Consider the following 12,841-nt stretch of genomic DNA (forward strand, 5'->3'; position numbering starts at 1 on the left):
ATGCTTTTCTCACCAACCCGCTGTCTCATCCTTCTGCTCCTATTGAATTCCATTCATGCTGGTGAGTCGCTGAATGCTCCACTGAATGTGATAATGGGACTACTCCTATCGATCTATCATTGATTTCATTCACTGTGGTATGACTTGAAATTAAAGTGATTCACTCATATCAGGACTTGCCAAGAAATGATACTTCTGGCACAAACATGAGGAAGCTGAGGTATCAAGGTCTGAGGTATATTTCATTCTTTGCTCATCACTGCAGGGAGAGTTTATTTATGCTTGCAGTTGTCAAATTTGAGCCGAGATTAAAAACAAAAGAGATGCTGGTGGTGACAGTGAAGCCTTTGAGGAACCAGTGCTGGATTTTGACTGTTCCTGAAATAGATCACAGTCTGAAGTATTTTTGTCTAGTATCACATCAGTGACATGGACATAAATCCAGAGATGAAACATTTACAGATTTGTTCAGGTGTTGTATCAGTCAATGGCTGATCTGTCCTATGGCTGATAGAGCCACATAGGAGTCTTGTTGTCAGGTTGGGTCCTCTCCACTCTGGTACTGCATGGAGGCCAGCAGGTCAGTAGAGCTGCTGTAATGGCCCCATCACACAGGATTAAGTTTGGCATTCCTCAAAAACAGCCTGAGCAAATGATCAGAAAATGACTGTGCTGCTTGGTTTCTTTTTTGAACGCCAGGACGAATTTTGAGGAAGATCAAGGAGCGTGTGCGTAACCTCCAGCTGCAGAAAGCCAAGCAGCATCTCCTGACGCAGGCAGCCCGCGGTCGCCAGCCTCTCCAACACGTGAGGGAGGGCAGGATTCACCAGCAGCTGGACCACTTCAACAGACAAGACGTTAGCACCTTCCCGCAGGTAGAGACAGAGCAGACAATGCTTTAAATATCTACATACTTACAGTCTGCCCAGGCGAAGAAATATTATGCTTAAATCATACTTTTCAAAGAGTGGACTAAGCACACTTTATGCTATTTTTGTCACCTCAAAGTATACTTAAGTGTACTCAAGTAGTCCTTGAATACCACTACAGTAATACTCAACTCAACAACTTTTTACAAAACCCTCTTGCAGTACAGCTGTATCATATCACCAATGTGTTGGAAATATGCATGAATATACTTAAAATGAAGTGAAATTAAAGTACATTTAAATTTAGCGGGCTAATAGTGTACTACAAAGGACTATTCATAAGTACACTTAATTACTACTGCAAATATTAGTAATTTAGAACATTTCTTAAAACTACACTTGATAATACACTTACAATAAAATAGACTACTTTGAAATGTCACTTTATTGCAGAATTGGTATATTCATATTTAATAAATTTAAGTAGAACTTAATGATGATGTGATTAGAAGTACATTTTTTAAAAGCATATGTCAAACATACTTTAAATTAAGCACAAAAAGTAAAAGTGTACTTGTAATGACTTTTTATACTCTATACGTTCTATACTAACCTGCATAACAGCAATACTCTTTTCTAAGAATCATAAGATGCCATCATATTCTATTTCTGAGAATTATTCAATCTTAATCCAAAGCAGCGAAGCTGATAAAGCAGCAGTCTTGTCAGCATAAATCAGACACTACAGCTGCAGACGACCCACTGAACTGTGCTGCTGTGGAGCCAAAGTCTAAAGACAAAAGTTAAAAGTCCACCTCCCCAACTGCACGAGGCACTGACCAGACAACGTTTCTGCCCAACATGTCTTCAAACGTTCAGCTCTGTTTAGCTCTCAGTGCCATCTGAGGCTGCCAGTGTGCAAATGTGTCCAAACAGCAGCATTAAAAAAAGGATTTAGACTACGACTGTGCTGCTAGTTTGGACAAACCTTACCAAAACATTTCTTTTGATTTAATTTTTCTCTCTCTGTTTCTTCCTGCCTGTCTTTCTTCCAGAGGTTCTTTGTGAATGAGGCGTACTGGCAGCCGCCTGACGGACCAGTATTCCTCTTCATTGGAGGAGAAGGACCCATCTTTGACTTTGATGTTCTGGCGGGTACAGTCGGATGCATCACATGTCCTCACCTTCTTCACACACGTTCAAACAGCAGATTGGTCAAACAAATAAAATACAGAACATGACTGGACTAAGAAACTGTCTGGCATAGATCACAGATTTGGAAATGAAAGTGGAAATACTGAGTGAAGCTTCATGTTGTGTGTCAGTAAGATGACTCCTGTTTGCAAGCATTTTTTATACCTTCACTTCATCCCTCCTGCGCTACGCTGTGCTCTGTTGATACCAAATATCAAATCTCACACCAGCTGCATCATCCTCAAACCTTTTACTTGTTTCTATCAGTTCAGTTTTGAATTACAGTGCTGGCTCTCTTCACAGTCTTTCTGCTGGATAAGTGCTTCACACTCCTTCATGCCATTTTTGTGCTCTGCAAAATGTCTAGCCTGTAGTACAATGTAGTTATACACACTCAGAAATCACTTTATGTAAAAACATCACAGTCAAAATTGTTTGCAACAATGTTTTTTTTCTCTCTGTCATAATGGGGAAAACGACTTTTCCATACCTGTAGTGGGTTGATAGTGTTCACACATTTTACCGTATTTAAAACCTTCAATCCATCATACTGTACTTGCATTTCTTGTTAAAAAAAAAAAAACAAAAACATTGGACCTTGGTGCACACTGAATCTTATCTGCTATGGCCATGCTTTCCCAGGTCACCATGTTGAAATGGCTGAAGAGCATGGAGCTCTGCTATTGGCTCTGGAGCATCGTTTCTATGGTGACAGCATCAATCCTAACGGCCTAAAAACAGAGAGCCTGGCAGACCTGAGCAGCCAGCAAGCGTTAGTGTTGACGCCCTACCAGTGTCTGTATACGTGTGTGTGTCTGTGTGTGTGTGTGTGTGTGTGTGTGTGTGTGTGTGTGTCTTTCACTCCATCATTGCATATGCATGTGTGTCCTTCATTCAGTTTTCCCTACTCTTCTTTCTGTCTTTTTATGTTGGTTTATGAGTGTGTGTGTGTGTGTGTGTGTGTGTGTGTGTGTGTGTGTGTGTGTGTGTGTGTGTGTGTGTGTAGAGTGAACACTCTGTGTTTGAGTATTTGGTTTGCTACCAGAAGTCTTGTTTGTTCATTACATTACACATGTGACGTTATGCAACAATCAGGCTTTGCTTTGGTGCAATCCATAGTTGTGGACATACTGACAATAAAATCTACTTTTAAATACTGAGCCAAAAAAAAAAAAAAAGTTTTCCAGGACAGGCAATCAAAAATAAGCACATTCAAGGGAAAATCAGGACAGGTGTCAGTCTTGTTAAATATGTGAATGTGTCTCTTTGCCTCCCTTGCTCATTCATTTTCTTCTTTTCTTTGTGTATATAGAGCCAGCGTACAGTGATTTTTTTTTTTTTTTTTTGGCCAGGCTTGCAGACTTGGCTGTATTCCACCAGTACATCAGCCAAAGCTTCAATCTGAGCCAGAGGAACACCTGGATCAGCTTTGGCGGCTCGTACTCTGGAGCACTGTCGGCCTGGTTCAGAGGAAAGGTGCAGGACTGGACCCAGATATATCTGTTAAACTTTCATTTCAAATAAGAATTCTTTAAAAGACTAAGATATTTTTGAGAAATTAACCTGGAGCATAAAAAGAGTTTGTAGGAATCATGAGTGAGACTTGCTGTGGAATTGTGAGAAGGCAATGTTGCCTCTCTTGTCATAAAGGATGTTGTTCACACCCTGAAGGGGAGAAGAAAGGATGTGCTGAAGCTCTTTTCCTATCGTTTAGTGAATTCACACCCACCTATCATGTCTACCGCTTACGCTGGTTTTACTGGTTTTGATGTTATAGGACTGGTTGACAGTAAGAAAAGTAGCAGAACATCAAAGACCATCACCAGACGTACACCTTAATACTACCCTGCTCATGTGTGGCTCCTTTAAAACTCATTCTGATACTGAGTCTCCTTATTTGTGACACTAGATGAATTTTTTATTGTGCATGTGCCGCACAGGTCAGACAACAGACAAAACATTAGACGTTATATGAATGCAGCAAACCATACATATATTCATTTTTATCTCTTGTCACTCTGTCTCTGTTGCTCTTGCATTCTTCTGCAGTTTCCCCATCTGGTGTATGGAGCTGTGGCCTCCTCTGCTCCTGTCAAGGCCACGTTGGACTTCTCTGCCTACAGCAATGTAATCTGCCATAATCCATGGTCACTATATTAACATATTAGCAGCCATAGCCAGGATTTTAAAAATATTGAGGCCATGAATCCAAATGTTAAAAAAAAAAGATAAAACCTCAGAATGACCTTAAAAACCGTTATTTTATTTTCATTGTAATTTATTGCAATTGTAATTTTTGTCAACCAATCATGTTTTTCTTAGAAACCCAACCCATGTCTAATGTGTGTAACCACAGACCTTCTCAGGTCTTCAAACAGCCTAAATTACCAGAAATATTACCAAGGACACGACACATGCAGAATTGCTAATTATCACCAATTAGTCTACGCATGCCTCCTTTAAATAACCATATTCTCACTCTCATCTGTGATTTCCTGTGTTACAGACTGTTGGCTTGAGTCTCACAAAAGCAGCAGTTGGTGGCTCGGAAAAGGTGTGAAGGCAGCCACCGTCTGTGCATCATATTCCAGGCATGAAATTCCTGTCTGTCACCTGTGTTACATTCACCCTCATCCTCTTCCTGCAGTGTCTGGCTGGTGTGCGGAAAGCCTTTGCTGCTGTGGAAGCAGCACTGATGGGTGGTAATACCAGCAAGGTGGCTGAGGACTTTGGCTGCTGTCAGATCCCCAAGGATCTTGATGATCAGGTGACGGCTGTAGGGGAAAACTTGGGTGGTTGTTTGGACATTTTTAATGTTATTTTTTTCAAGGATTTTCTCTACTTTTCACCACCTGTTGGTGGATTTTCCATCTCAATGTTGAACAAAGCAAACCTGTATTGTCACTGGTTCCCAATCCTGACCTCATTAACAAGTCATGTTCCAAATGTGCTCATTTTATTTATTTTAAACTATGTGTTATTTTAACACTGTATAAAAGTGAATACCATACTTTTTACATTTTGATAAGAATGGTTTTGTTATGTTGCATTTGCGCTAGTGGTGGAAGCTAGGCTTTCATTTATCCATTAAGCACTTTCAATTGCAGCACGTTCAGGTGTTACAGCTCATTCAATATGTATGTATATCTTTTAATCATATTGTAATAATTCAGATTGTTTCTGTTACATTTTACATGTACCCTTGGTTGGGATTTTCATCTCATTTTACTCATTATTCTTTGTCTATATTTGTTTAGTTTTTTCTGATGCAGAAAAAATGGTTCCAAATGGTTCTGAGTGGAAGATAACTCCTTTACTGTCTGTCTCTACTTCAGATTGAGCTGATGCAAAACTTGGCTGACATCTTCATGGGAAGCGTGCAGTACAATGAAGAAGGGGTGCTCATGTCTATTAATGACATCTGTGCTGTTCTGACCAATAAAAGTGAGGCATATGTGGAGGAGATGGAGGCTTACAACCGCCTTGTGAAGCTGGCACAGGTATGGAGAACACTGTCAGCACAAACGTGGCTTGTAGCTTTCCCTTTTCATGCATAGTATAACCACAAGATGTCGCTGTTGAGCCATTTCTGTTCCAGCAGGCCTGCGGTCCCTCAGGGGTTAAATTGCAAAGGTTCAACCACTTGGGATTTCTCTTGCCAGCAGAATCACGCAGCCGGGGACCCAAAGGGCAGGTGTTTTCTATGTTTTGTGTGTTTGTTTGTGCAGATCTACCATTCCACCAGTGAGGAACCATGTCTGGACATCTCCCACGAGAAAACTGTGAAGGATCTGATGGATACGTCCCTCCACTCAGGCAGGAGAACAGAGAGACAATGGACCTACCAGACGTGCACCGAGTTTGGCTTCTGTACTACACACACACACACACACACACACACACACACACACACACACACACACACACACACACACACACACACTTATAATCAACCATCATTCATTTTTTGTCTATGTGTGTGTGTGTGTGTGTGTGTGTGTGTGTGTGTGTGTGTGTGTGTGTGTGTGTGTAGACCAGACTTGTGAGGATACCATGTGTCCGTTCTCTGGGATGGTGACCCTGCAGGTCCACACTGAAGTCTGTCCCATACTATTTGGCATTTCCCAGCATTCCCTGCCTGGACGCATTGCCTTCACTAACAATTACTATGGAGGAGACAACCCACACACACACAGGGTCCTCTACGTCAATGGTGAGCTTGGGTCTACTGGATACAAACAAAAAACACAATAAAGGACTGAACCTGAAAGAAATAAAGTAAGAGGTGAGGAAAATTGAAAAACAGTGGTTTTTGACTCAATCAACATCATCATTGCCACAGGTGGCATTGACCCTTGGAAGGAGCTGTCAGTGGTGCAGGACAGGAACGAGGAAGGAGAAGAAGCCCAGACCATCTTCATTGAAGACACTGCTCACTGTGCTGATATGATGAATAGAAGAGCCACGGACCGCTGCTCACTCAAGAAAGCTAGAGAGGTATGAATGTCTCAGTTTGTCAGTAGACAATAAGTCCCCAATATATTTTACTGAACATCCGTGGCACAAGGTCCACTTACTGGAAATTTTCTGAAGGTCTCTGAGCAATGGGTTAAGAAGTACTCTGATTCTTTGGTTAAGTAAAACTAGCTATACCTCAATGTAAAAATACTGTAAAAAACGCACTTACCTGTTGAAAGTAAAGGTATATACAATGTGGAAAAATGTGATCGCTATGCAAGAATATATGATTAGATTATTGCTAATGATACATTAATGTGAATGTAGCATATTTGTACTGTAGCTGATGAAGGTAGAGCTAATTTTAACTACTTTATATGCTTTTGGGGCCAGTTTAATTGATCACAGTGCAATTTGTTGAAGCTCATGTGTTTCATGAATAAATGTGGAGCAAAAAGTATATCGTGCCTCTGAGATAGAGAGGAGTATAAGTATAAAATGACATAAAATAGAAATACTCAAGTCAAGTACTGCAGAGTTGTATTTAAACACAGTACTTGAACAAAGGCACTTAGTTACTCTATTTCTGCAACCGACTGCTGATGAAAGCCATGAGATGTGACTGAAAGTTCCAGAGTCGAATGTAATTAAATGGCATTAAATTTAAAAACAGTTAATAGCAGTAGGAAATATCAGGAGTGACCTCCTCAGTGCAACAACATCAACATTTGTTCTGAAAACCGCATGTCAGAAGGAGCACTATTCTCGTATAGCAAATATAGTTACTACCATACAACAACCACATGTCATTCCTGCATGGTACCACATAAAGTGTGTATGCTGCTTTCTGCCCCTCAGGAGATTGAGAAACACGTGGCCAGCTGGCTGAAGATGGCTGTCCAGGAGAAGATGGAGAAAAGATCTGTCTGATCAAATCACATTATGACCTGATCAGCTCTTATCACTGTTCCCTGAAACTGATAAGAAGCAGTTAATAAGCTGGCGCTGCTTCATCATTGTGCTCATCTTCCTACATTTCCTCTCTTAGTCCCTGTGTTCCACCTCGCTGCTGTCCATCCACCTCACAGCACTGCGTTTGGTCTGTGTGTTTGTGTGCTTTGATTTGGGTTTTGAAGGATTTTTTCTTTGCCTTTACAGATATTTGCCTTTTTTATTAATTGCTATTAATTTAGGAATACAGAAATAACTTTTATTCTCCCTTTCCCTGGCTATCTCTATTTTGGGCTGCATTATGAATTTCTTAGATGTCTTAGATTCAGTATTTATGGAGAATCTTAAGGTTTACATATGCTGAGTTCATGAGTGTTTGCTCTCATAATAACAAAGATTTAATACTTTATTCCCACTATTAGCTTTTGTGTTATGGTTTGGTTGATGTTCTGGTCAATATTCAACAGATGCCATAACCTCATATTGTCACTAGGGTGCGATGTTGCTTCATGTGTGTCAAACTCCTTTCTTTCTCCTCATTCTCTGTAAAACATGGAATCAAAACTCGGAGCAGTTTGTTACACTGGTTTATATCTGCTAGTCTTAATAAAAGGCAGCACCTTTCTCTAATGTAACGATTCAGCAGAGATTCATTTCTGTCTTTACAGAACATTTGTTCATGAGTTAGTGTCATGTCGCAGTGTGTCAGTGTGTCAGTGTATGTGATGCTGTTGTGTTGTTGTTGTTTGCAACAGTGAGAGAAATCATGAGGCAGTGTTTGTGTGAGGAAGGTGAGGAAGCACCAGTTGTTCCAAGGCCATCTGTTTCTGTATGGGCTGTGTGTGTGTGTGTGTGTGTGTGTGTGTGTGTGTGTGTGTGTGTGTGTGTGTGTGTGTGTGTGTGTGTGTGTGTGTGTGTGTGTGTGTGTGTGTGACCCTCTCAGTAGGGGGTCAAAAGTGGGAGGTCACGACCCCACTGACCCTGTGGGAGTGGAGATCATCAATCAACCAGGGGCTGGCCAGAGCAGCAGGAGGACACACACACACACACACACACACACACACACACACACACACACACACACACACACACACACACACACCTAGATACTGTAACACAATCACTCCACAAATAACAAATAAACATTGCGTTAAAATATTTGAATCCAGCAGCTAGAAATGTATTTTGTGGATAGCTGACACACAGATATCAAACGCGTATTTTATGTTCCAGCCCACACACATATACTCTCACACACACACACACACACACACACACACACACACACACACACACACACACACACACACACACACACACACAATTACATGCATAAAGGCCTCTCAGACATTTGCTGCCAGCCAAATAGGCTGAGTGTGTGTGTGTGTGTGTGTGTGTGTGTGTGTGTGTGTGTGTGTGTGTGTGTGTGTGTGTGTGTGTGTGTGTGTGTGTGTGTGTTTTGTTTGATAACATACAAGCTTTCTTTGGCATGGAAAACTCACAGATGCTATCACACACCTCAGCGGCACAGAGGCAGAGCTTTAAAGATGGAAAGTGAGTAAACCTGAAGCGCCTTTTCCACTGCAGCGCTTCCATTTCATCCTCTTTCTAACATCCGCTCATCTCTTTTCTACTGCAAACAAGCACACGCAGAAATAAACACACACACACACACACACACACACACACACACACACATTTACACACACTCCAAGCACCACTATCAGGGTTATCAGGCAGCACTTGCAGAGCGACAGCGCATGCTTTTTCTCTCTCCTCCATTCCTCCTCCTCCTCCAGCCTGTCCTGTTGATCAATGAGGAAGTTCTTGGGCCTCAACTATTAATCAGAGCCTATCGGCTATCTGTCTACAGAGCCAACCAATCACGGCCCTCCGACAGCTGGGCCATGAAAAATGTGGCCCGGTAGATGTAGGGGAGGCTGGTGATGGTGGTGGGGGGAGCACTCTATCTGATCTGAGTCAGGTCACGGTAACACAACTGCACTTTACGCACTTACAGTTGATTCTTAACATAATGATCAACACACACACACACACACACACACACACACACACACACACACACACACACACACACACACACACACACACACACACACACACAAATGAGTGACACACACACACACAGAATAATTCACTTCAATCAACACATTTTGTTCCAGATTCTCATTTACATGAAATTGGAGCATTCTGCAGCCTCACAGCACCCACTGTGTTACCGTTGCTTTCATTTGGCGGCGGTTAGAGTGACAAAACCAGACAAAAACCATAACAGGCTCGGTGTTTTCAGGGTTTGCAGCAGGAAGCTCCCCAGCGAGAACTATAACACTGATGATCTGTTGTCCAATAATGCGTCCTGTCTTCACGCCTCAAAGCTTCATCAACACACTACCATCGCTCTTCTGCATAATCACCATGCTCACACTCATCCATTCGCATCTTATTGCCATGATTAGATTACATCTAATGCTATTACACCGCTCCCATCTCTCCTCCTCACTCCACCTCTCTCTCTCTCTCTCTCTCTCTCTCTCTCCCTCTCTCTCTCTCTCTCTCTCTCTCTCTCTCATCATGGATTTCTTGCAGATCTTATTAGTGTGTGATGTGGACCAGGTCTCCCACTTTGGATTTATGAACCCTCAGACTTCTCTTCTTTAATCTCTCCCTCTCCTCCTCCACTCCCTTCCTGCATCTGTCCATCTATCATTCCCAGGGTTGGCTTGGGCGGAAGAGTATTAATCCCTCCATCCCATCTCTCACTCCTCTGGACAGATGAGGAGGTGGAGGAGGGAGATGGAGATGGGAGGAGGAGGAGGAGGGGTAGAAGGTAGGAGACCTCAGATTACTTTTCATAATATTTCTGCAGCTTTGTGGAAAAAATGGAGAGGCATTACAAGTAATGTATGCAGATTTACTCGCTGATAGGTCACTGCTTTGATACCTTCAACAGGTAGAGGATGAGCTGAAGACGCTGCAGCATTGAGTGTGTGTGGGCGGAGTGCAGAGGCAATAACTGCAGATGGGATGATAAACAACTTAGTGTGGGAGTGTGTGTGTCGTTTGCATGTTTGTGCGGTGTGTATATGCCATCATGGGGTCTATGCAAAAATGTGTACCCATGAAAAGCGTGCATTTCTGCAAAAGGGCAACAGAAGCTGCATCTTATTACCTGTTGACATCCATGTGCATGGGAATGTATTTTCAGTAGTGAGTCAGTCCACTTGCATGTGCTCATGTATGAATGACATCTGAAACTCCTGTGGAAATAATATTACAGCAGAATTAACAATATTATCCAATATCATCCACATAACTGAGGAGATGAACCGAAACCTTCAACAAACCAGCTGATTACCATTTACTTTGGTCATTATTTGGTTTTGTCATGCAACATGTTATTTATGATGTTCACCATGTTTCAGGTAGATGTTTATCCTGTCTGTTAGAATGAGCACCTGTCACTACTTTCTCAGTGCAGGGTTTGTTTTTTATCTCATCACCTCCACAGGTTGATATTAAGTTGGCTTTGGAGTATTCAAGGTGAAGAAATGTGCTGTTCAATGTTACTTACTGCATCATTAATTTGCTATGGACACTTAAATTCAGCAGCTTCTCTAAACCTTTGGCCTTGGTGAATGCAAGCAGCACTAAACTATGTATAGGAAATGTGTTTATCCTTCAAATTTACCTCATTATTCACACTTGAACCACAACAGAATAAGCACAAACACTTCAAAAGGAACATTATTATTATTTTTTAAGAGATTATTTATTTAAAAAGGTAGAATTAGATTTCCACTGTGACTGTGTGTCATCCTGGTCAGCAGGGGGGCTGTAGCCCCCCTTCCTGCCCTCATATTGATACCTGTCAAAAACACACACACACACACACACACACACACACACACACACACACACACACACACACAGGTCTCAAATACACACATACACCAAGTATGTTCAACAGAATCCAATAAACTCTGGGAAATCAATTGGAGTGATCAGGACATTTAATGAGTCCAGTCCCTGCAGGCCTAATTCCCCAAAAAGCAAAGAAACAAATTCAGGGGAAAGAAAAGAAATAAACCTTTGACCAACAGTCAGAGTAAAGCTGCTCACCTCCTCCCCTCACACACTCCACCCTCTCCTCCATCCAAGCCCTTGCACTGACAGGTAGATTAAGGGGTGTGATAGATGCCCCTTTCTGTGTCTCCCTCTCTCCACCGCCCCCCTCCCCCCCTTCCCTCCCCTCCATCCATCATGGCGGCTGGTGTAATTGCGGCTGCGTGGGGCTGGCAGAGGGAGCCTCCATCCATCTCCTTAACAACAAACAGTCAGGAGGACGGATGGTGCTGCACTCCCCAGTTAATCTTCATCTTTGGGAGGGTGGGGGGGGGGGGGGGGGGGGGGGGGACCAAGGAGGAGGAGGAGGGATGGAGAAGGAGAGGAAGAAAATAACAGAAGGGAGAATTGTAATGTTGGCTTACTTTCAGCAAGAAGAGATGGAGAAGAGACGGCAGAAGGATGGAGAGATGGTGGAGAGCTAAAATGAGAGGTCATGCCCAAACAGCAGGGAAATAAAGGCAGAGGAATGACCTGGGTGGGGGAGAACGGGAGAACCTGGAAGGAAAGTTTGCAAACAGGCTGCAAGAGCCGATAAGAGGAGATTTGCTTGGTGAGCGTGCCAGAAGAAAGCAAGACAGGTGGAGGGAGGGAGGGAGTCAAAATTTATGTCTATGAGGCCAGACGACCCAGAAACTGGAGAGGCACAAGCTCATAAAAATGCACTCTGCGCCCCCCTCAACTACCCCTCATTTTTACCCCTCTCTGTTGCTTTCCTTCATCCTCTCTTTCTCACTTTACTTCCTCCATCACATCGCTCCCTCTCTCTCTCATGCAAGCGGTGGAGGATCACAACTCTCTGATGTTTTGGGTGGTTGTGTGTGGTTGCCAGAGGTCACGGCAGCCATATTTTCTTAATGGTGGAGTCACTGAAGTCAACAAGGCTGGGTGGCCTTCTACCTCTCTCTTGTGGAGTCAAGTGAACGAGACTTTGTGCCGAGGGGAGGGCAGCAGCAGTTTGCAGAGGTTGTTGTTTTTCACCTTGCAGATGACGAATTACCATTTGTACGCGTTCAGCAGCCAGCAATGTCATATTTCTGTTTGCGAGAACAGCATCAAGTTGTGCAAACACCACAGAGGACAAGAGCAGTTTGTAAAAGAATAAAGTCTGCCATCATTTGTTTCTGATCTAGTGAGAACTTTCAGAGATTACACTGGCCAGCTCCACTTATTTCATACAGGGAGATACAAAGACACATGCAATCTTGCAAGTAAACATCCACAGT

At 42.7% G+C, this 12,841-nt stretch overlaps 1 protein-coding gene across 1 annotated transcript; it reads left to right on the plus strand.

Annotated features, from left to right (window-relative positions):
• prss16 (serine protease 16) lies at positions 1-4,623 on the plus strand. The gene is made up of 7 exons (XM_070970659.1): positions 1-61; positions 700-875; positions 1,925-2,024; positions 2,706-2,835; positions 3,416-3,539; positions 4,113-4,190; positions 4,570-4,623. Exons 1-7 carry the CDS (start codon positions 1-3, stop codon positions 4,621-4,623), a joined length of 723 nt encoding a protein of 240 aa, XP_070826760.1.
• The last annotated feature ends 8,218 nt before the right edge of the window (positions 4,624-12,841 follow it).

Source organism: Chaetodon trifascialis, chromosome 9 (genome assembly GCF_039877785.1).
Source record: "Chaetodon trifascialis isolate fChaTrf1 chromosome 9, fChaTrf1.hap1, whole genome shotgun sequence".
Classification (NCBI taxonomy): Eukaryota; Metazoa; Chordata; class Actinopteri; order Chaetodontiformes; family Chaetodontidae; genus Chaetodon; species Chaetodon trifascialis.

Bases quoted from the DNA above. Each gene is read 5' to 3' on its own strand.
- prss16 (XM_070970659.1), top strand. From the start codon at position 1: ATGCTTTTCTCACCAACCCGCTGTCTCATCCTTCTGCTCCTATTGAAT. The intron at 876-1,924 runs GTAGAGACAGAG...TCTTTCTTCCAG, and splicing joins ACGTTAGCACCTTCCCGCAG to AGGTTCTTTGTGAATGAGGC. The intron at 2,025-2,705 runs GTACAGTCGGAT...ATGCTTTCCCAG, and splicing joins TGACTTTGATGTTCTGGCGG to GTCACCATGTTGAAATGGCT.